Source organism: Doryrhamphus excisus, chromosome 4 (genome assembly GCF_030265055.1).
Source record: "Doryrhamphus excisus isolate RoL2022-K1 chromosome 4, RoL_Dexc_1.0, whole genome shotgun sequence".
In the NCBI taxonomy this organism is placed as follows: domain Eukaryota; kingdom Metazoa; phylum Chordata; class Actinopteri; order Syngnathiformes; family Syngnathidae; genus Doryrhamphus; species Doryrhamphus excisus.
In genome coordinates this window covers 24,485,714-24,511,682 of record NC_080469.1, presented here as the reverse complement: position 1 = coordinate 24,511,682, position 25,969 = coordinate 24,485,714, and the positions used below count along the sequence as shown (strand labels likewise).

The following is a 25,969-nucleotide window of genomic DNA, read 5'->3' as shown; positions in this document are numbered from 1 at the left end:
GAGGGTGGAATTGAACCCTTGTCTCCTAGCTGTGAGGTCTGCGCACTAACCACTCGACCACTGTGCAGCCCAAGGTATTATTATTTTTGTGAATAAATGAACCCTTTTGTGTTGTTTATATTGGTACAAATCTACAATTTTTTTTGTTTGTTTTTAGTTGGGAACTGATATTTTCCTGAAAGTTACCTATGTTTTTACTGCTGGTTACTGTCTTTGGGGTGAGAGGCGGGGTATACTCTGGACTGGTGGCCAGCCAATCACAGTGCACATATAGACAAACAACCATTCACACTCACATTCATATCTATGGACAATTTGGAGTCGCTAATTAGCCTAGCATGTTTTTTGGAATGTGGGAGGAAACCGGAGTACCCGGAGAAAACCCACGCATGCACAAGGAGAACATGCAAACCGAGGGTGGAATTGAACCCTGGTCTCCCGCGCTAACCACTCGACCACCGTGCCGCCCATGACAAAACATAACATGACAAAACAGCCTGATGTAACACGATATAAGACGACCGCGGTCGGGGCTGCAAAGGTGGCGACAGATGGACAGACAGTGATGGAGCTCTGGAGTCCGCCCGGCGACAGGGTGAGCGAGGTGTGTGATTGGTGCACAAAGAAAAGGGGACAAAGGTGCATCGAATCTAATTCAAAACCCCCAATTTAAGCTAGGTAAAGAAAATGTAACTTCAGATATCAACTCCAGACATCGAGGGGGGGGTTGGGGGTGGGGGGGTGCCGACACGGGTGGGGGGGGCGACCAAATTGAAATGTCAAATTCCAAGATGATGTCTACTTGAGTCCTCAGTACTGTTGCTGACGGGGCTTGAAGTCCCTGTGCTGGCTGCTAAACCAGACCACCATGGGGGACTTGGGTACCTGGATGGTAGTGATGCCCAGATCGCGTCCCAGCAGGACTCTTCCGTCTATGAGCTTGGCGATGCGAGGGTCCTCCACCTGCAGATTAAACACTTCATCACAAAGTACACAAAGTGCACAAAGTGCACAAGAAACGCTCACGTACTTAGCAGGTAGCCATTAAAGGATGCGACTAAAACAGCCAATTTGTGATTGAGATCTGGTATTGGGGTTTTTTGTTTCTACCTTGAGCTGATCCAGGACCAGATGAGTGATGTCCGCTTGCCAGTCGGCACCCAGCATGTGCACCATCTCGCCTCCCGGGTCGGACGGCTCGGCGACAAAGTGGGTGAGGACCCTCACCAGGGCGTACTGGTACTGAAAGGTCCGAAAAGGGGGTCAGATGAGATCAGGGTCAGATCTTCTTCAGGGGTAGCAATCACATCAAACCTGCAGGGTGCAGCCTTTGCCCCCCCTCCGCTCGTCGTCCTCGTCGTCTTCGCTGTCTCTGGTGGGCCTGCCGAGAGAGACCAAGACGGGCTTAATTACGCCTCCTTTTTAATCCCCCCCCGTATTGAGGCCGCGTGTAAGCTCCGCTGAGGGTCACACCCGAGGTCCGACACGTTTTAATCTTCTGCTGCTGGGAATCACCGCCGTCTTTCACCGACAAAAGACGAGGTGACATCAACAATCCGACGCGTTCAGGAACATCGAGACAACCGAGGGGATCACATCGGCGAGCGTCAATGGATTACCGAACCGGATTAAGGGGACCAATGTAGACAGGAAGTAACCTCACTTGTTAGCAAAGTTAGCACCTGCTGCGTCTCAACTGGTGCACTTGCATACTTACACTAGTTCTTCAAGTGCACAAGTGTGCTGTGCTTACACTTAGTCCTTCAAGTGCACGAGTGTGCTGTACTTACACTTAGTACTTCAAGTGCATAAGTGTGCTGTACTTACACATAGTCCCTCAAGTGCTGTACTTACACTTAGTCCTTCAAGTGTATTAGTGTGCTGTACTTTCCTTCAAGTGCACAAGTATGCTGTACTTACACTTAGTGCTTCAAGTGCACAAGTGTGCTGTACTCACACGTAATACTTCAAGTGCATAAGTGTGCTGTGCTTACACTTCGTCTTTCAAGTACATAAGTGTGCTGTGCTTACACTTAGTCCTTCAAGTGCATAAGTGTGCTGTACTTAGATTTAGTCCTTCAAGTGCACAAGTGTGCTGTACTTCCACTCAGTCCTTCAAGTGCATAAGTGTGCTGTATTTAGACTTAGTTCTTCAAGTGCGTAAGTGTGCTGTACTTACACTTAGTCCTTTAAGTGTACGTACTAGTGTGCTGTACTTACACTTTGTCCTTCAAGTGCACAAGTGTGCTGTACTTAGACTTAGTCCTTCAAGTGCATAAGTGTGCTGTACTCATACTTAGTCCTTTAAGTGCATAAGTGTGCTGTGCTTCCACTTCGTCTTTCAAGTGCATAAGTGTGCTGTACTTACACTTAGTCCTTCAAGTGCATAAGTGTGCTGTACTTAGACTTAGTCCTTCAAGTACATAAGTGTACATAAGTGAGAAGGAGGAAAATGAGAACGAGGTGAATGAAAAGGAAAATGTGAAGAAGAAGAAGAGGAACATGTGAAAGGAGGAGCAGAAAGAGTACAAGGAAGAGGAGGAGGAGAAGAAGGCCAAAAGATGACAAACAAGGAGGTGGAAATGGAAAAAGAAAAAGATAAACAAAGACCAAAAGAAGGAGAAGGAGGAAAATGAGAACGAGGTGAATGAAAAGGAAAATGTGAAGAAGAAGAAGAGGACAAGGAAGCGGAGGAGGAGAAGAAGGCCAAAAGATGACAAACAAGGAGGTGGAAACGGAGGAGGAGGAGAAAAAGATAAAGAAGAAGAAATAGGAAGAGGAGGATCAGATAGAGAAGGAGGAGAACAGGAGCAATTGAAGAACGATGAGAAGGAGATGAAAGCAGGAGTCTAAGAAGGTAAGGAGAAGGAGGACCAGACCATAAAACATATGTGAAAGGGAGGTGTTAATAACAGCACCTCCTGCTGGCGGCGATGGGAACCCGCCATCCTTTGACCTGGCTGAGTTCGGTATCGGACACGTCGATCTGCAGGGGCAGCTTGGGTACCCACACGGTGAGCGTCATCTGGGCCGCCAGGTGCATGTACGTGAAATTGACCGCCAGCCTCTGGCGTCCGCGCATTTCCTTGCCGTTGACCAAGACCTGGTCGCAGTTTGGCGACACCTGGGGAAAGTCCATTTGTTAGTCCTGAATGCATTCATTTGACCTTCCACCATAAACTACTAAACAGCGCCTCGGCTGGCGGCCGCCTGGTACTGCACCTCATTGGCTCTCATTGAAAGATGCATATAGCCACAAAAGCATGTCTGTTTATGTTTCAATGAAATAATGTGTTTGGACATGGATTAGCATGCTTGTGTGTTACACTGTGGACACACACACACACACACACACACACAATGACAGGCAGAACAAAGCAAATCCAGGATTTAGTCAGTCCCATTTTCAGCCTTCATTCTGCTGTCCAGAGTGTGTGACCAATGTAGCTGACGACATATTAAAATCATCATCATAATCATCATCATCATCATCATCATCATCATCATCATCATCATCACAACATTGTCAGCGAGCATGCCAACGTGTGTACTCACCGTGCTCACATACTACACAGCACAGTGCAAATACTCCTATTGCGCTTCTAGTAGGTATATTATGGTAATGCAATACTAATGCTGGGATTAATACAATGCTTTTATTTGAACCTAGTGGAGAATGGGATGGATTTCTAGCTGTACAGGTTGGATTTTAAGATGTGTGGCGAAGCCTGTTTTATTCGGTGGCTTCGTAAACGCCTGCGACTCGAAAAGCGGGGGGCTTGAGCGCCAGTTTGTACCCGTAAACCAACTTTTTTGGTTTTATTTTAAGATGTGTAGCGAAGCCTATTTTTTTTCACGTGTATCAATAAAGAAAAATTGCAAAAAATTTTGGTGAAACCGCGGTTGAGATAATGTCGAGAAGTTCATGTTTTATTTTAAGATGTGTAGCGAAGCCTGTTTTTTCAGGTATATCAATAAAAAATTGCTAATATTTATCGGCACCAACTTTTTTTGCTATTTTGTTGATATTTGCTTTTTTTTTTTGGTGAAACCGCTGCGGTTGAGAAGATGTCGAGAAGTTAACGTTTTATTTTAAGATGTGTAGTGAAGCCTATTTTTTTCCCATGTATATCCATAAAAAAATAGCAAATATTTGTCGGCACCAACTTTTCTTTGTATTTTTTTGATATTTTCAGTTGAATGTTTTATTTTAAGATGCGTAGTGAAGCCTGTTTTTTGCGGTGACTCTATAAAAAAAAAAAAAAATTAGAGCTCTGGGTTTTATTTTAAGATGTGTAGCGAAGCCCATTTTTTTCATGTATATCCATAAAAAAAATTGCAAATATTTGTCAGCACCAACTTTGTGAAATGTTTAGGTAATTTTTAGAGCTCTGGGTTTTGTTTTTAAGATGCGTAGCAAAGCCCGTTTTAAACAAGTGAGGTTGAGATCATTTTTAGACCCTCAAATTTGCTTTTCAGACGTGAAGCGAAGCCTGTGACTTCATAAAAAAAACACAAAAAATACTTGTTGTCATCAACTTATGTCGATAATTATAGCTTTATATTAAAACAAGTGAGGTTGAGATCATTTTTAGACCTTTGAATTTTGTTTTAAGATGCGTAGCGAAGCCTGTGCTTTCATAAAAAAACACAAAAAATACTTGTTGTCATCAACTTATGTCGATAATTACAGCTTTTTGTGAAACAAGTGAGGTTGAGATCATTTTTAGACCTTCAAGTTTTGGTTTCAGACGTGTAGCGAAGCCTGTGACTTCATTAAAAAACACAAAAAATACTTGTTGTCATCAACTTATGTCGATAATTACAGCTTTTTGTGAAACAAGTGAGGTTGGGATCATTTTTAGACCTTCAAGTTTTGGTTTCAGACGTGTAGCGAAGCCTGTGACTTCATAAAAAAACGCAAAAAATACTTGTTGTCATCAACTTATGTCGATAATTATAGCTTCATATGAAAACAAGTGAGCTTGAGGTCATTTTTAGACCCTCAAATTTTTTTTCAGACGTGTAGCGAAGCCTGTGACTTCATAAAAAATACTTGTTGTCAACAACTTATGTCGATAATGATAGCTTTTTGTGAAACAAGTGAGGTTGGGATCATTTTTAGACCCTCAAATTTTCTTTTCAGACGTGTAGTGAAGCCTGTGACTTCATAAACAAACGCAAAAAATACTTGTTCTCATCAACTTATGTTGATAATTATAGCTTTATATGAAAACAAGTGAGGTTGAGGTCATTTTTAGACCCTCAAATTTTTTTTCAGACGTGTAGCGAAGCCTGTGACTTCATAAAAAAACGCAAAAAATACTTGTTGTCATCAACTTATGTCGATAATTATAGCTTTATATGAAAACAAGTGAGGTTGAGGTCATTTTTAGACCCTCAAATTTTTTTTCAGACGTGTAGCGAAGCCTGTGACTTCATAAAAAAATACTTGTTGTCAACAACTCGATGTCGATATTGATTATTATTGCTTTATATTAAAAAAAAGTGAGGTTGAGATGATTTTTAGAGCTTTGGGTTTTGTTTTACGATGCGTAGCGAAGCCTGTTTTTTCTATAAATCCATCATCACTATTTTTTGTTGCTATTAGACTTTTTGTGAAAGAAGACAGGATTATTTTTTTATCGTTTCGACTTTTGTTTTCCGTAGTGAAGCCTATTTTTTTGTGGCGTCATAAAAAATGGGCATTTGAGCACTTTTTCTATGAAGATGACTAAAAAGTAAAAGGGACCAAGTAAGAGATCCAGGATCACTTCAAGACCCCGGAACTACACAGAAGGTACGTGAACAAGTGTAGTGAAGTTTTTCTGAGCAGTAAACAGCTGAGTTGGAGCTTTGAGGACACTGAAGAATGGATTTAATCTGTGCGGTTCGCCACAAAGACAGCGGCGGGCCGGCTGGAAATTGAGTCGACGCGGAAGCAGAAGAGCGGCGTGCGTGCGGCAACGGGGAAATAAAAGCGCCGGCCTCAGCATTTCAAGAAAGTTTGCAGTGGCTTTTCCAGGTGTGTTTGATGAAGTTTTATTCTTTTGTTTTCTCTAAAAGGAGAAGGTTTTGTTGTGGAAACATTTTCAGGACTTTTGATGCAAAAGCAGACTTGCTTGGGAAGGTTTTTTTTTTTTTTTTGTTCAATTGTACGGACAAGTTTTCCACGGACTTGAAATAGAAAGCTACAATAAGTCATAAATTACGTGTGGGCTGAATCTCTCCTTACTTAAAATAAAATAAACTAAATAAAATGCCCCTGAACCCCCTTTATGAATGGAATAAGGAAAATGGAAAATTTAAAATACATATAAATAGCAAAAAAATTTCCATAAAAATTTTGTATAATTAGAATGTCTTTTTTAGATTTATTTTGATATTTTTCAAACAAGGCAAAAATGCAAATAAAAGTTATTAGTAAGCATTTTCTCTTGCATTGATGGTGTACCACTGAACGTGTATATTATATGTGGATGCTACTGTTTTGTTATTTTACCATATCTTCTTTGTATTGACATGTTTTCCACATACTTGAAGTCATAAATTACGTGTCATTTCACACGTGTGGGCTGAATCCCTCCAATTATGTCATTTTTAATCTTTAATTAAAATAAAATAAAATAAATAAAATGCCCCTGAACCCCATTTATGGATGGAATATGGAAAATGGAAAATTTAAAATACATATAAATAGCAACAAATTTTCCATAAAACTTTTGTATAATTAGAATGTCTTTTTTAGATTTATTTTGATATTTTTCAAATAAGGCAAAAATGTAAATAAAAGTTTTTAGTATGCATTTTCTCTTTCATAAAGCGCATGTTATTATTAGGTTATTTTTAATCCTTAATTAAAATAAAATGCCCCTGAACCCCCAATATGAATGGAATGTGGAAAATGGAAAATTAAAAATACATATATAAAAAATACATATTTTCCATAAAGATTTGCATAATTAGAATGTCTTTTTTGGATTTTTTTTCATATTTTTTAAATAAAACAAAAATGCAAATAAAAGTTATTAGTATGCATTTTCTATTGCATTGATGGCGTACCAATGAACGTGTATGTGGATGCTACTGTTTTGGTTTATAAACATATATATAAATATAAATATGTAAATAAATACATATATAAATAGCAACATATTTTCCATAAAAATTTTGTAAAATTAGAATGTCTTTTTTGAATTTATTTTGATATTTTTCAAATATGGCAAAAATGCAAATAAAAGTTATTAGTATTCATTTTCTCTTGCATTGATGGCGTACCAATGAACGTGCATATTGTATGTGGATGCTACTGTTTTGGTTTATAAATACATATATAAATATATAAATAAATAAATATAGAAATAGTAACATATTTTCCATAAAAAATTTGTATAATTAGAATGTCTTTTTTGGATTTATTTGGAATTTTTTCTAATAAAGCAAAAATGCAAATAAAAGTTATTAGTATGCATTTTTTCTTGCATTGATGGCGTACCAGTGAACATATTGTATGTGGATGCTACTGTTTTGGTTTATAAATATATATAAAAATATATAAATAAATAAATATAGAAATAGTAACATATTTTCCATAAAAATTTTGTATAATTAGAATGTCTTTTTTGGATTTATTTTGAATTTTTTCGAATAAAGCAAAAATGCAAATAAAAGTTATTAGTATGCATTTTCTATTGCATTGATGGCGTACCAATGAACATATTGTATGTGGATGCTACTGTTTTGGTTTATAAATATATATAGAAATAAATAAATATATAAATAGCAACATATTTTCCATACAAAATTTGTATAATTAGAATGTCTTTTTGGATTTATTTTGATATTTTTCTAATAAAGCAAAAATGCAAATAAAAGTTATTAGTATGCATTTTCTATTGCATTGATGGCGTACCAATGAACGTGTATGTGGGTGCTACTGTTTTGTTTTATAAATATAAATATATACATAAATAAATATATAAATAGCAACATATTTTCCATAAAAAATTTGTATAATTAGAATGTCTTTTTTGGATTTATTTGGAATTTTTTCTAATAAAGCAAAAATGCTAATAAAAGTTATTAGTATGCATTTTCTCTTGCTCAAAGAGCATGTGCTGATTGGCAAGTGTGCCCAGCAGACAGCACGCAGGGTAAAGTGCAGTCAGACTTTCAGCCGGCGACTTTTTCCTTTTTCCACCAAACGTTTGGTCTCAAATGTCCCGAAACACAATAAGACGCTCTCTCGCCCATTTAGCCTCAATCTCCTCGGGCTGAGTCGTTTCTAAGAATCCATATTTATCTCCCTCCTCGCTAAGAGATGTGAGTCCCACGCGTGTACTTCCTCATCCGTCTCTCTCGCTCGCTTCTCATCTGGCCACATTTTCCCCTTCTCTGCCCGTTCCGCCTGCTCCCAGCCTGGGGGGGATCCAATCCATCAGACTTTTGGGGAGGCCATTATCCAATCAGGGCCCACTGTGCTGACAGGGGCGGGCCCCCGAGGGGGAAGCGGGCTAACTCGCTCGCTGATGGGATTAGACCTCCCACCTGTCCGTCATCTGAGCCTGAGAGAGGCCACGCTGGGCCAATCGCCTCCAAGCGTGGTGTCACATGACTCCCGCGTACTTAGCGGGGCTTCGCTTCTTCTTACGCTTGCATGACTCGACTTCATAGCATGCGGTTGGCATTTTATTAGCAGCGGTTAACTTCTTTTTACACTTTAATGGCAGTAAAGGACGTTAAAATGTGACTGCAGGGGGGCAATTTTAACACCGGAACAGACCATTTTTTGCAACATTCATAGTGGTTAAGTTCTTTTTACGCTTGCATAAGGTGGTTTTTTTTGTTTATTTTACATTACAATGTTAGTGGTTCACTTCTTTATACACTTTTTATTGACACTTAAGTTTTTAATAGATTTTATGTCCTAATATTGACACTTAATTTTTTAATAGATTTTATGTCCTAATATTGACACTTAATTTTTTTTATTGATTTATGTCCTGATATTGTCACTTTATTTTTAAAAAATGATTTCATGTCCTAATATTGACACTTAATTTTTTTAATTGATTTTATGTCCTATTATTGACACTTACCTTTTTTTTTAAATTGATTTAAGTCCAAATATTGTCACTTAGTTTGTTTTATTGATTTCATGTCCTAATATTGAGGCTTATTTTTTTTAATTGATTGATGTCCTAATATTGACACTTAATTAAAAAAAATGATTTTAAGTCCTAATACTGACACTTAATTTAAAAAAAATATTTTATGTCCTAATATTGACACTTAATTTAAAAAAAATGATTTTATGTCCTAATATTGACACTTAAATGAAACTTAATTTTTTTAAATTGATTCATGTCCTAATATTGACACTTAATTTAAAAAAAATATTCTATGTCCTAATATTGACACTTACCTTTTTTTATTGATTTTATTTCCAAATATTGACACTTACCTTTTTTATTGATTTTTGTCCTAATATTGTCACTTAATTTAAAAAAATTTATTTTATGTCCTAATATTGACACTTAAGTTTTTTTCGATTTATGTCCTAATATTGACACTTAAATTTTTAAAATTGATTTATGTCCTAATATTGACACTTACATTTTTAAAATTGATTGATGTCCTAATATTGACACTTAAATTTTTAAAATTGATTTATGTCCTAATATTGACACTTAAATGACACTTAATTTTTAAAATTGATTGATGTCCTAATATTGACACTTAAATTTTTAAAATTGATTTATGTCCTAATATTGACACTTAAATGACACTTATTTTTTAAAATTGATTGATGTCCTAATATTGACACTTAAATGATATTTTTAAAAAGTTATTTTGACTTTTACGGCTATTAAGGATGCTGCAATGTGACTTCAAACATGTCCTGTGAGTTTACATGATGCAGGGCCACAGTTTGACACAGGAACAGACTATTTCCTGCAATATTTGCACTGACTTAACTTCTTTTAACCAAAGGCGGTCAAATGTTTTGTTGTGTTTTCACATTGCAATGTTAGCTAAGGTTGAATTATTTGGTACAGACTACTTCCTATCTCATGACTCGAAGACACCGAGGGAGGGGGGGGGGGGTAGTTCGACTGTTTTTGCACAGGCGGCATAAAAAAAAGTTGCGTAGCCTTTAAAAAAAGTACTTTGATGCACTTTAATACGTTTGTGGTCGCACACTCGCTAGCAGGATTGTACTGCGCTGTTGCCTCTTGGGATACACTGCAATTATTATACCCCCCCCCCCCACCGAGCACGCACACACTCGCTTTCTATTGTGTTTAAGTCCACAGAAATACAATCTGTGTGTGTTTTTTTTGCAACATCTTAGCTTCAAACGCTTCCTCTTTTAGGCTCTTTGTCAGACCCGTCTAGTGGGTTTAAATACAAGGTGTGTGTGTGTGTGTGTGTGTGTCCTTTGGAGGCCCTGTGTGAATTAGCAGCCTTATTAGCATAGGGATATAAGTCAACACTGGCCCCAATATGTCTGTTTGCATGGCCTCACTCTGTCTGTGTGTGTGTGTGTGTGTGTGCGCTTCGTAACTTCGCATATTTAACTTTATTTGTCTTTGTCAGGCGACGTTATTTCAATAAAACGTCTTACAGGAGTAAGAAATAAGCAGACCATATATGGACTTCCTTTCCTCAGCGATGAGTTAGCTAACAAGGTGCAAGATCTCCCGCAAGATCTCGCAGGGAGACGACAGTCGTGGCGTCGGCGTAATGAGCTGAAACAGTCCAGTTTATTACTTGCTCAGCCGAGCAAGTCCTGCCGGTAATTACCTGCCGGGTGCGCCGTGCCCTCGCCGTTTGACACGCTTTCATGACGCCAGCGTGGCGCCGCCATTGGGTGGATGTCCTAATATTGACAGTTAAGACTTGATTTTTTTCGTCCTGATACGGACAGTCAAAACTGAGTGTTTTGTTGAGTTTGCGTCTTAATATTGACACTTAATTTTTTTATTGATTTTATGTCCTAATATTGATACTTATTTTTTATTTAATTTATGCCCTAACATTGACACTATTTTTTTTTGTTTTTATGACCTAATATTGGCACTTACATTTTTTTTTAAGATTTATGTCCTAATATTGAAACTTAATTTTTTTTATTGATTTTATGTCCTAATATTGACACTTATTTTTTTCATAGATTTATGTCCTAATATTGACACTTAACTTTTTTTTATTGATTTTATGTCCTAATATTGGCACTTAATTTTTAAAATTGATTAATGTCCTAATATTGACACTTATTTTTTTCCAATTTATTTTATCTCCTAATATTAACACTTAATTTTCTAAAATGTTTTTTATGTCCTGATATTGACACTTAATTTTTTTTTATTGATTTATGTCCTAATATTGTCACTTTTTTTAAAATTGATTTTATGTCCTAATATTGACACTTAATTTTTTTTTAATTGATTTATGTCCTAATATTGTCACTTATTATTTTTAAAAGTTGATTTTATGTCCTAATATTGACACTTATTTTTTTAAATGTATTTTATGTCCTAAAATGGACACTTAATTTTTTTTATTTTATGTACTAATATTGTCACTTATTATTTTTAAAATTTGATTTTATGTCCTAATATTGACACTTCATTTATTAAATTGATTTTATGTCCTAATATTGACACATATTTTTTTAAATGTATTTTATGTCCTAAAATTGACACTTAATTTTTTTTAATGTTTTTTATGTCCTAGTTTTGACACTTAATTTTTTTTTATCAATTTATGTCCTAATATTCCTAATATTAATACTTAAATGACACTTAATTTTTAAAAATTGATTTCATGTCCTAATATTGACACTTAATTTGTAAAAATTGATTTATGTCCTAATATTGACACTTAATTTTTTAAAATGTTTGTATGTCCTAATATTGACACTTAATGTTTTTAATTGATTTATGTCCTAATATTGTCACTTAATTTTTTTTTATTGATTTTATGTCCTAATATTGACACTTAATTTTTAAAAATTGATTTATGTCCTAATATTGACACTTAAATGACACTTAATTTTAAAAATTGATTTATGTCCTAATATTGACACTTAATTTATTAAGTTGATTTTATGTCCTAATATTGACACTTAATTTTTTTAATTGATTTTATGTCCTCATATTGAGACTTAATTTTTTAAATTGATTTATGTCCTAATATTGACACTTAAATTTTAAGAATTGATTTTATGTCCTAATATTGACACTTAATTTTTTTAATTGATTTGTGTCCCAATATTGATACTTAATTTTTTTAATTTTTTTATGTTCTAATATTGACACTTAATTTTTTTAATCAATTTTATGTCCTAATATTGACACTTAAATTTTAAGAATTGATTTTATGTCCTCATATTGACACTTATTTTTTTGAAAATCACAGTGCACATATAGACCAGTTTATAAATGATGAAATATGAACCAGGAAGACTTTTGGTTGAGAGTCACATGACCGCGAAGTTTTAAAAGTACACTTTGATGCTCATTAGGACGAGCCGCCAGTCGGCTGTGACGCTAGCGGGGGAGGAGTTACGTTCGCCGCGTGCGCTCCAAAAGCCTGCGGGAGGCGGAGCCAAGTCACCGCCTTGAATAGGAAGCAGGAAGTCATACGGCAACACTTTAGCATCAGAAATGCGGCTTCCTGTCGCATTAAAACAACAGGTTGGGGAAAACAATACAAATATGATATATTATATTTCATACAGGACTTGTCATGGGGGATTAGGGGGCTTCTTTTTCACTCTTGTTATACTTTTTTTGGGGGGGGGGGCGGAGGAACATGCATATAAAGTGATCATTACCGTCAGCACACACACACACACTTTCCAAGGACACTCTTTGTGTGTGTGTGTGTATTAAAGATCACGTATGACCGTGTCAAAGCCAGCGAGCGCTTTATTAAATTCATAATCATCTTAACACATGTACAAATATTTATCATAACGTCATCAAATTCAATTACAAGCCAAAAGAGGCGGGAAAAGACGAGTAATTACCGGTCACATGGACGCGCAAGGACACTTCTAAGGTGTCCGCCTCCGCCATCGATACATCCGTACCGCCACAGATACATTTACTAACCGCAGTACAGTACACGTGAATGAATGCATATTATCAATTTTTTTGTCTGGTATTTCATACTCGTACTCATTATCCAATTCCACATCCTGTCTTTGCCCCGCCCTCCATTTGCGTGTCCCCGAGCTGTCCGTCACCAACACTGAGTGACCTGCACATACTGCTGTGTCAACATCAACAACAACAACAACAACAACACCTGAACAAAACGGGTCACCCTGACGGAGAAGGGCAATAATAAACATATTGTTATTGTCCATCAGTGGTGTCCAAGGTACGGCCCAGGGGCCGTTTGCAGCACCCTAGCTGTTATGGCATCGGTACACGGCACGTCTGCAAATACAGTGGGATCTCAGAAAAAGAAACAACAGCAAAGAAATATTTAAAAATAATTTTAAAGATGACTATAGGGGTGTTATTTCATGTCTAAAGAGCTCTAATAATGTTAAAAGGCAAATTTAGAAGCTCATGAGCAAGTTATTGATACCTTATTTGTCTTGATTTTAATTATTATGTGTACTATATTGGGTAATAGGAGTTTAAATATAACTATAGGGGTGTTATTTCATGTCTAAAGAGCTCTAATAATGTTAAAAAGCAAATTTAGAAGCTCATAAGCAAGTTATTGATACCTTATTTGTCTTAATTTATATTATTATGTGTACTATACTGGGTAATAGGAGTTTAAAGATGACTGTAGGGGTGTTATTTCATGTCTAAAGAGCTCTAATAGTGTTAAAAGGCGAGCTCATAAACAAGTTGTTGATGCCTTAATTGTCTTAATTTATGTTATTATGTGTACTATACTGGGTAATAGGAATTTAAAGATGACTATAGGGGTGTTATTTCATGTCTAAAGAGCTCTAATAATGTTAAAAAGCGTATTTAGAAGCTCATAAACAAGATATTGATACCTTGATTGTCTTAATTTATAATATTATGTGTACTATACCGGGTAATAGGAGTTTAAATATAACTATAGGGGTGTTATTTCATGTCTAAAGAGCTCTAATAATGTTAATAGGCAAGCTCATAAACAAGTTGTTGATGCCTTAATTGTCTTAATTTATGTTATTATGTGTACTATACTGGGTAATAGGAATTTAAAGATGACTATAGGGGTGTTATTTCATGTCTGAAGAGCTCTAATAATGTTAAAATGCCTCTTTAGAAGCTCATAAACAAGTTGTTGATGCCATAATTGTCTTAATTTATATTATTATGTGTACTATACTGGGTAATAGGAATTTAAAGATGACTATAGGGGTGTTATTTCATGTCTAAAGAGCTCTAATAATGTTAAAAAGCGTATTTAGAAGCTCATAAACAAGATATTGATGCCTTAATTGTCTTAATTTATGTTATTATGTGTACTATACTGGGTAATAGGAATTTAAAGATGACTATAGGGGTGTTATTTCATGTCTGAAGAGCTCTAATAATGTTAAAATGCCTATTTAAAAGGTCATAAACAAGTTGTTAATGCCTTAATTGCCTTGATTTACGTTATTATGTGTACTATACTGGGTAATAGGAGTTCAAAGATAACTATAGGGGTGTTATTTTATGTCGAAAGGTCTCTGATAATGTAAAAACTGGTCAGAAATAGGTTTTATATGTCTTAAATGTTTTAACTTCTGTTATTATGTTCAATGTATTGGGTAATAGGAGTGTAAAGGTGACTATAGGGGTGTTACTTCATGTCTGTGGGGCTCTAATAATGTTAAAAAAAGTGTATTTAGAAGGTTGTAAATAGGTTATTTTTAGTTATAAATATTCCGTTCATAACTAAAAAATGCTACTCAGCAGAAATGGAGTTACGGTATCACGGTCGGGAGTGGAACCAATTACTTGTGATGAACGAGGGACTAGTATACTCGAGTACACAAAAGTACACAAAAAGCAACGCAATAGTCATGTCAACACTCATCAGTGATAAAGTGTTTTTCGCCAGCAAGTCACTTTTTAGAGGCGTTGGATTGTTAAAAACATCTAAACTAACACACACACTCACCCCCCCCCCCCCCCCCCGCCACACCCGCATGCCCACACTTCCATGTCCTCCATGCATAAACAAAAGCACAAGCGACAATTTCCACGTTCCGTGTTATTGATCACACTTAAACAGCGGCAGCGCTCTCGCCTTGTCGCAGGAAATTGGCTTCATATTGAAAGTGTCACAGCAAGGGTGCGTTTCATTTGCGCGCCCCGAGGACAAAGGCAGCGCCGCGCCGGAGGAATCAATCTTCAGTCGCGCGGGCTATCTTTCGCCGCTTGATTCATTTGCCCGCCTGCGAGTCCGGCTTTGTGGCCCCGCCGCCGCCCGTCAATCACGGCGACGTCGATTGGCTGAAAAAGCTGAATTTGAATTCAGATTACAACTCAGCTGCTTTAGTTCCCATTTTGCTCCGCTTGTGATGCTACGTATGCTATCGGGCTAAGACTGAAGTAGCATACACATTTGGGCTGCTACACGACCTCGTTATTAGGTTATTATGTGTAGCATGCTTTTTATGCAAGCTCCAGGAGTTAAGGAGTTTAAAGATGACTATAGGGGTGTTAGTTCATGTCTAAAGAGCTCTAATTATGTTAAAAAGCGTATTTAGAGGCTCGTAAACAAGTTGTTGATACCTTAAATCGTCTTAAATTATATTATTATGTGTACTATACTGGGAAATAGGAGTTTAAAGATGACTATAGGGGTATTATTTCTTGTCTAAAGAGCTCTAATTATGTTAAAAAGCGTATTTAGAAGCTCATAAACAAGTTATTGGTACCGTAATTGTCTTAATTTATAATATTATGTGTACTATACTGGGTAATAGGAATTTAAAGATGACTATAGGGGTGTTATTTCCTGTCTAAAGAGCTCTAATTATGTTAAAAAGCAGATTTAGAAGCTCGTAAACAAGTTGTTGATGCCTTAATTGTCTTAAATTATATTATTATGTGTACTATTCTGAGTAATAGGAGTTTAAAGATGACTATAGGGGTGTTATTTCATGTCTCAAGAGCTCTAATAATGTTAAAAAGCGTATTTAGAAGCTCATAAACAAGATATTGATACCTTGTCTTAATTTATAATATCATGTGTACTATACTGGGAAATAAGAGTTTAATGATGACTATAGGGGTGTTATTTCATGTTTAAAGAGCTCTAATGTTAAAAAGCGTATGTAGAAGCTCGTAAACAAGTTGTTGATGCCTTAATTTATAATATTATGTGTACTATACTGGGAAATAAGAGTTTAATGATGACTATAGGGGTGTTATTTCATGTCTAAAGAGCTCTAATTATGTCAAAAAGCGTATTTAGAAGCTCATAAACAAGTTGTTGATACCTTGATTGTCTTAATTTATAATATTATGTGTACTATACTGGGTAATAGGAGTTTAAAGATGACTATAGGGGTGTTATTTCATGTCTCAAGAGCTCTAATAATGTTAAAAAGCAAATTTAGAAGCTTGTAAACAAGTCGTTGATACCTTAATTGTGTTAATTGATATTATTATGTGTACTATTCTGAGTAATAGGAGTTTAAAGATGACTATAGGGGTGTTATGTCATGTCTAAAGAGCTCTAATAATGTTAAAAAGCCTACTTAGAAGCTCATAAAGAAGATATTGATACCTTAATTGTCTTCATTTATAATATTATGTGTACTATACTGAGTAATAGGAGTTTAAAGATGACTATAGGGGTGTTATTTCATGTCTAAAGAGCTCTAATTATGTTAAAAAGCGTATTTAGAAGCTCGGAAACAAGTTGTTGATGCCTTAATTGTCTTAATTTATATTATTATGCGTACTATACTGAGTAATATGAGTTTAAAGATGACTATAGGGGTGTTATTTCATGTCTCAAGAGCTCTAATAATGTTAAAAAGCCTACTTAGAAGCTCATAAACAAGATATTGATACCTTGATTGTCTTAATTTATATTATTATGCGTACTATACTGGGTAATAGGAGTTTAAAGATGACTATAGGGGTGTTATTTCATGTCTAAAGAGCTCTAATGTCTAATGACACTCTAAGCTAAGGTACGTTCTGGGAATGTACAACGTACATAACGGGTCATCACTCACCTTCAGCACGTCCACGTCGGTGGAGCTGCACGTCAGCGAGTCATCCACCTCCCTCACCTGCCCGTCCGTCTCCACGGTGACCACTTTGACGGGCAGCACCACCCTCCGACCTGTCAGGATGGCCGTGTTCACCACCTCCGTGTCCTAGCGAGAAGGACGACACGTTTAATGTTGACGTTGCCTAGTTTAGCTGCAAATAGTTTGATTTTACAGTGTTTTGCGTTACAGTGTTACGTGTAACAATGTTTCATGTTACAGCGATTCGCGTTACGGCATTTCATGTTGCAGTGTTTTGTGTTGCTTTTGTGTTTCATGTTGCGACGTGTCATGTGGTATTGTTTCATGCTGCGGTATTTTGTGTTGAGATGTTTCATTTTACAGTGTTTTGTGTTACAGTGTTACAATGTAACAATGTTTCAAGTTACAGCATTTTGTGTTGCCGCGTTTTCTTGTTCGGACTTTCGTGTTCCGCATTTCACATTACAGCATTTTATGTTGCTAAATTTTGTGTTGCAATGGTTCGTGTTGCAATATTTCATGTTACAGTGTTACATGTTACAATGTAACAATGTTTCAAGTTGCAGCGTTTTGTGTTGCCGCATTTGATGTTCGGACTTTCATGTTCCGCATTTCACATTACAGCATTTTATGTCGCAAAATTTTGTGTTGCAATGTTTTGTGTTGCAATACTTCATGTTACAGTGTTACATGTTACAATGTAACAATGTTTCAAGTTGCAGTGTTTTGTGTTGCCGCATCTGATGTTAGGACTTTCGTGTTCCGCATTTCACATTATAGCATTTTATGTTGCAATGTTTCGTGTTGCAGTGTTTCATGTTACAGTGTTTTGTGTTATAGTGTTACATGTTACAATGTTTCAAGTTACAGCGTTTTGTGTTGCTGCATTTTATGCTCAGACTTTCGTATTCCGCATTTCACATTACAGCATTTTATGTTGGAAAATTTTGTGTTGCAATGTTTCGTGTTGCAATGTTTCATGTTACAGTGTTTTGTGTTACAGTGTTACATGTTACAATGTAACAATGTTTCAAGTTGCAGCGTTTTGTGTTGCCGCATTTTATGTTTGGACTTTCGTGTTCCGCATTTCAAATTACAGCATTTTATGTTGCTAAATTTTGTGTTGCAATACTTCATGTTACAGTGTTTTGTGTTACAGCATTTCATGTTACAATTTTTCAAGTTGCAACGTTTTATGTTCGGACTTTCGTGTTCGGCATTTCACATTACATCATTTTATGTTGCAAAATTTTGTGTTGCACTGTTTCATGTTAAGGTGTTTTTGTGTTACGGCATTTCATGTTACAATGTTTCATGTTGCAATGTGTTGTGTTGCTGCAATATTTTAATATTTCATGTTACATTTTATGCTGCATTTTATTTTGTTTAGCCATTATTCGTGTCGCGGTGTTTCATGTTACAGTGTTTCGTGTTACAGTGTTACATGTTACAATGTGTCATGTTGCAGCGTTTTGTGTTGCTGCATTTTATGTTAGGGCTTTTGTGTTTCGCATTTCACATTACAGCATTTTATATTTCAAAATGTTATACGGTGTTTTGTGTTACGGCATTTCATGTTACAATGTTTCATGTTGCAATGTTTTGTGTTACAGCCTTTAATGTTACAATGCTTCGTGTCGCCGCCGTCTGCGTAGCCGCGTCTCATGTTACAAAGTTGCAAAGTTTTGTTACAGTCGTCCATGTTTCAAACGTTGTGCGGCGCTACCTTTCACGTTACGACGTTCCACGTTACAGCATTTCATTTTACAGTTTCATGTTACAATATTTTATGTTCATATTTTTAGCTTGTTTTTTTGTAAAAAAAAATGTTGTTTTTAAAACATATCAAATTCATATTGAACAATATTTATATATTCATTAAAAAATATGCCACAAATAAAACTCTTTTGTAAATACTGCATCTAGAGTATATATGTATACAGTATACATACTACAGTATAGCCATTAAATTCCTCTGCTTTGTGCTGTGGTGTATATGCGATGTATACTGTAACTAAGGACAAAGTGCAGACGTGAATAAAGCACAGTGGGGGGTGGGGGGGGGGTAAAAAAAAAAACTTAGTATTACAGTAATCAGTATGCTGGAGTGTGATTAGACGCTTCCGAGACAGTCAATCTTGATTAGATGGCGTTACGCTTCCAAAGGGGGGCATTTTTCGCCCACCGTGAGATTACGGTGATTACAGGTTATTGTGGCAGACACTCTTGTTTGGCGGCGGCGGGTTTGCGGGCGTTATTAGACCCAACAGGCCGATAGAGAAATAACCATACATATATTTATGCTAGTGCTAGATGGGCATTACAGAAAAAAAATGAGAACTGTTGTTTCTGTGTCTTTAAGAACGAGTCAGTAGTACTTTCTTAAAGGGACAGGACTCCTTTTAGGCTTTATGGTGTCAGAATGCAGTTTGGCAGGGGATCAAACACAAACAAAGGAATAGCCTCACATGAAATATTACAGTTTGGTCATATCTTACATAATAGATATTTCCCCTCTCTGTATCTATAAATACATCCAAGAAGCAGGTGTTGGGAGGTGAGAGGAGGGTGAGGCTAAGAGGGGAGGACATGTGGGAATAAACAGGATTAAAAGCATGACAAAGACAATAAAAAAAAGCACACAGCGATGAGAGGAGATATCAAGGAAAAGACTCAGCCTGCAGGCTGAAGAGGAGGATGTGTTTACTTGTCTGGAAGATGTGTTTGCATGGAAGGCGTGCTTGTGTGTGTTTGTGTGTGTGTGTGTGTGTGTGTGTGTTTGTGTGTCGGGGCGGTGATGTGTCGACATCCGCAGATAAAATCACGTTTGCGATGTCACTATCTTGACTGCAGGCTCAAGCACAAGACAACAAACAACAGTGGGCCGTGATGTCAGAGAGTGTCCATAAAAGTCTTCTTTTGAAGACACGCTGATAAAAAAATGACAAAAAAAAAACCAAAACATTGATGATGAGATAAAGCACACACACATACGCTGTTGGACAAACTGAAAGTACTGCGTTGTTACTAGTACTGGACTATCAGGGCATGTAGTATATTCCCAAATGAGAAGGACTTGTTATTTGCTTTTTCCCTTGATTTTTTTGCTTGGACATTTTTTTTATCATTTCAAGTTATGGCATTTCATGTTGAATAATTTCATCTTACAGAATTTTATGTTGCAACATTTTGAGTTATGACATTTCATGTTACAACATTTCAAGTTATGACATTTCATGTTGCAACCATTCATGTTATGACATTTCATGTTGCAATATTTTGAGTTATGAGATTTCATGTTGCAACATTTCAAGTTATGGCATTTCATGTTGAATAATTTCATCTTACAGCATTTTATGTCGCAACATTTTGAGTTATGACATTTCATATTGCAACATTTCAAGTTATGACATTTCATGTTGAATAATTTCATCTTACGACATTTCATGTTGCGACATTTCGAGTTATGGTATTTCATGTTGAATGATTTCATCTTACAGCATTTCATGTTGCAACATTTCAAGTTATGACATTTCATGTTGAATAATTTCATCTTACAGCATTTCATGTCACAACATTTCGAGTTATGACATTTCATGTTGCGACATTTCGAGTTATGGTAATTCATGTTGAATGATTTCGTCTTACAGCATTTCATGTTGCAACATTTCAAGTTATGGCGTTTCATGTTGAATAATTTCATCTTACAGCATTTCATGTCGCAACATTTCGAGTTATGACATTTAATGTTAAATAATTTCATCTTACGGCATTTCATGTTGCGACATTTCATGTTGCGACATTTCAAGTTATGGCATATCATGTTGAATAATTTCATCTTACAGCATTTCATGTTGCATTTCAAGTTATGGCATTTCATGTTAAATAATTTCATCTTACAGCATTTCATGTTGCAACATTTTGAGTTATGACATTTCATGTTGCAACATTTCATGTTATGACATTTCATGTTGAATAATTTCAACTTACGACATTTCATGTTGCGACATTTCGAGTTATGGTATTTCATGTTGAATGATTTCATCTTACAGCATTTCATGTTGCAACATTTCAAGTTATGACATTTCATGTTGAATAATTTCATCTTACAGCATTTCATGTCGCAACATTTCGAGTTATGACATTTCATGTTGCGACATTTCGAGTTATGGTAATTCATGTTGAATGATTTCGTCTTACAGCATTTCATGTTGCAACATTTCAAGTTATGGCGTTTGATGTTGAATAATTTCATCTTACAGCATTTCATGTCGCAACATTTCGAGTTATGACATTTAATGTTAAATAATTTCATCTTACGGCATTTCATGTTGCGACATTTCAAGTTATGGCATATCATGTTGAATAATTTCATCTTACAGCATTTCATGTTGCATTTCAAGTTATGGCATTTCATGTTAAATAATTTCATCTTACAGCATTTCATGTTGCAACATTTTGAGTTATGACATTTCATGTTGCAACATTTCATGTTATGGCATTTCATGTTGCAACATTTCAAGTTACGACATTTCATGTTGAATAGTTTCATCTTACAGCATTTCATGTCGCAACATTTCAAGTTATGGTATTTCATGTTGCAACATTTCGAGTTATGACATTTCATGTTGAATAATTTCATCTTACAGCATTTTATGTCGCAACATTTCGAGTTATGACATTTCATGTTGCAACATTTCAAGTTATGGTATTTCATGTTGAATAATTTCATCTTACGACATTTTATGTTGCAACATTTTGAATTATGGCATTTCATGTTGTATAATTTCATCTTACAGCATTTCGTGTTGCAACATTTCGAGTTATGGCATTTCATGTTGCAACATTTCGACTTATGACATTTCATGTCAAAAAGTTTCATTTACAGCATTTCATGTCGCAACATTTCGAGGTATGACATTTCATGTTGCAACATTTCAAGTTATGACATTTCATGTTGAATAGTTTCATCTTACAGCATTTCATGTCGCAACATTTCGAGTTATGATATTTCATGTTGCAACATTTCAAGTTATGGCATTTCATGTTGAATAGTTTCTTCTTACAGAATTTCATGTTTCAACATTTCAAGTTATGACATTTCATGTTAAATAATTTCATCTTACGGCATTTCATGTTGCGACATTTTGAGTTATGGTATTTCATGTTGAATGATTCCATCTTACAGCATTTCATGCTGCAACATTTCAAGTTATGATATTTAATGTTGCAACCATTCATGTTATGGCATTTCATGTTGTAACATTTCAAGTTATGGCATTTCATGTTGAATAATTTCATCTTACAGCATTTCATGTCGCAACATTTCGAGTTATGACATTTCATGTTAAATAATTTCATCTTACGGCATTTTATGTCGCAACATTTCGAGTTATGACATTTCATGTTAAATAATTTCATCTTACAGCATTTCATGTTGCAACATTTTGAGTTATGATATTTCATGTCGCAACATTTCAAGTTATGGCATTTCATGTTGAATAGTTTCATCTTACAGCATTTCATGTCACAACATTTCGAGTTATGACATTTCATGTTGCAACCATTCATGTTATGGCATTTCATGGTGTAATATTTTAACACATATGTCATGTGACAACACTTCATGTTACGACCTTTGTTACGTGTCATGTTCCAGCCTTTTGTGTTACAGCAGTCTGTGTTAGAGTTTCATTTTACGACGTTACATGTTACAGTATTTTACCTTTCTTGCATGACTTTGGTGTTTATTTCGCTATAGTGCTGCGTGTTTAGCCAGGAAAACGAAGCTATTGATGGATTTAGGGAGTGCGGCTGTATTTCTGTCCAACACGTGTCAATAATGCATTATTCATCACTTTCATTTTTCGATCATAAAGATAGTATATGACGTACAGGAAGACAAAAAGTGGGTGATAAAAGTCAGCTATTAAATGATGTTTTGTCACATAACTGCCAGGCATTTTTTAATAGTCCTTTTTTTTTAATTAATTTACGTGATTTATTGTCAATTTACGCACTTCTTCTACTGCTCCGATTTGCCGCCGGATGGAAATAATAAATAATAATAATAATAATAATAATAATAATAATAATAATAATAATAATAATAATAATAATAATAATAATAATAATAATAATAATAATAATAATAATAATAATAATAATAATAATAATAAAGACAAGAATGAAAGTGAATGGATGTGACACACACAGACGTGAGGCGCCTCATGCGTGTTAGCGTTAGCATGTTGCTTATTGCACGACACGCCCTTAACGAACATGTGGGCGCAAACCAGCTTGTTAGAGTGGAAAATGTTTAGGGTCACTTCAAGTGGTAAATGAATTCATGCACGTGCACCCCCCCCCCCCAAAGGACACAATATTAGGTACTTTACCTTTATACCGCATTTCTTTTTATGTATTTGATGTGTGTGTGTGTGTCAGGGGGGCGCAGCTGTGGAATGAAAATTGGCTAAAGGCACTTTAGTCACAATTTATACGGCGCCCATTAAACGCATCACGAGTGTATCGCAGCAGCCGATGCGCATGCATTAGCGTGCACGTGTGTGCATGTGCGCGATGCGGGTGACTGTTTTCCATTTAAGTGCCCCAATGTGTCGTGCGAGCTGGCTAGCCCCGCCCATTTTACTGCCGGGTACTCTATTGAAAGAAATGGAGCATCGGAATGAAACGCTCCGGAGGTCATTGGCTATTTAAGCGACATTTTCCGGGAAACCACGCCCCCAAGTCACGGTATTATAGCTCGTCACGCGTGACCTTTTCTTGCCTTGTTTTGTTGTTTTTTTAAAAACAACAAAAACGGGCTTCTCACCTTCACGGCAGTTAGACTGAGGAAGTATGAAATGGAATACTACTGGAACTAATTTTTTTGTCAATATTTCACGTATTTTATATATTTTTTCATATTATTTTTAAAAATAATTTAAAATGTAAAAAATCTCATAAAAATAATTTTAAAATGTAATATATTTTTTTAATAATGTGGTAATAATTTACAAACGTGTGACAATACAGGTGCTATAAAATGCACAGCATATGTACGTAATATTTTTTTTTTTATTAAAAAATACTGGTCTATGTTTTTATGCTTTAATGCATATATATTTATATTTATTTATAATATGTATACTATTTATTTTTTATTTTATTTTAATGATTTTGTTTAATAGAATTGACAAATATAGGTCACATAAATTTATTTATGTAAATAATATTATTTATTATTTTACAAATTTCTAATTATTTTTTTTAACTAGAAGTTATTATATTTTTTTTACATTTAGTAATATGTTAATGTTTGTATGCTTCACTGATAATTATCTTTAAAATTTAATTAATATTTGTATAAATGTATGTATATTTATATTTATTTATAATAATTATACTACTTATTTTTTTATTGATTTTTTAAATTGATTTTTTAATTGTTTAATAGAATTGACAAATATAGAAAATATAAAGAGTTATTTATCTAAATAATATTATTTATTATTTTACAAATTTCTATTTATTTTTAACTTGAAATTATTATAATTCTTTTACATTTGGTAATATGTTAATGCTTTTTATGCTTCATTGATAATGATTTTTAAAATTTAATAAATATTTTTTATTAATGTATGTATATTTTAGGGTGCAAATTTCCACACTGAGTGACGAGTAAAGGCATATCTAAATATTTATATTTATTTATAATATGTATACTATTTATTTTTGTTGATTTATTTTGAATTATTTTGTTCAATAGAATTGACAATTATAGGTAATATAAAAAGTTATTTATCTAAATAATATTATTTATAATTTTACTAATTTTTATTAATATTTAACTTGAAATTATTTTTTTATTTGGTAATAATATAGAAATACTTTATGTGATGATCCTTCGGGAAAATACTCTATTATTAATACTCTATTTTTAATAGTAGATAATATTCTTAATAATTAATTAATTCTTAATAATTCTTCTTAATAATTCTTAATAATTAATAATAACTGCATTTCATGTTTAGCTGTGTTGTCGTTGACTAATATTTCCATTCAAGGGTGACAAATATGCCAAAAAAAAAGATAGAAATCCCTTTTCCACGCTACGGTTTACGTACAGTTTGAGGTCTGCGTGGCTAAACAAACGTCTTAACAAATAAAGTTTTTGTTCAAGTGGAAATAAACTGGACTTGAGTGCTTATTGGGATTCAGCAGAAGCGCCGCCGCCACCGCCGCCGCCGCCGCCGCTCGAGTCGATAGTGTTTACTGAAGGAATTCCAAAGTGTCCTTCTGCCGTGTAAACAGCCGTGGCATCATCAGCATCACACGGCGTCCAAATGTGTTTACCACAACAACGTCTTTGTTTGTGCCAATGAGAGAATGACGGGGATTGTTCAACGCAGCGGGAATGGCTGAATAACCAGCAATGCAATTTCAGCAGCGATATTGCCTGATAATTGCTATGTCTGACGCATGTATTATATATTATTAATATAACCAGGAATGGACATAAACATCATTAAGCCTTTGAAATTAATTAGATGGGAAATAATTGGGTAAAAAAAAATTAAATAACTTTTTTCTCATCATATTCCCATTAAAATGACATTTTTTTAAGTATGAAGGAAAAACAGGTTTTGCATTCAAGTGAGAGGAGACGATTATCTGAATAATTAATAAAAATATATTTGAAAAAGTTAACAAAAGAAAATACCCCGGTTATTTTTTAATTTA

General features: G+C 35.0%; 1 protein-coding gene across 2 annotated transcripts in view; it reads right to left on the bottom strand.

The window, feature by feature from the left end:
• Positions 1-25,969, bottom strand: part of si:dkey-215k6.1 (transmembrane protein 132C) — a 187,381-nt gene that overhangs the window by 8,294 nt on the left and 153,118 nt on the right. For both annotated transcript variants that reach the window (XM_058069759.1, XM_058069760.1), the window contains 5 exons: positions 17,207-17,350; positions 2,919-3,124; positions 1,315-1,381; positions 1,111-1,242; positions 886-963 (listed from right to left, as the gene is read on the bottom strand). In XM_058069759.1, the coding sequence (XP_057925742.1) occupies positions 886-963; positions 1,111-1,242; positions 1,315-1,381; positions 2,919-3,124; positions 17,207-17,350 (627 nt within the window). The remainder of the gene's footprint in view (positions 1-885; positions 964-1,110; positions 1,243-1,314; positions 1,382-2,918; positions 3,125-17,206; positions 17,351-25,969) is intronic.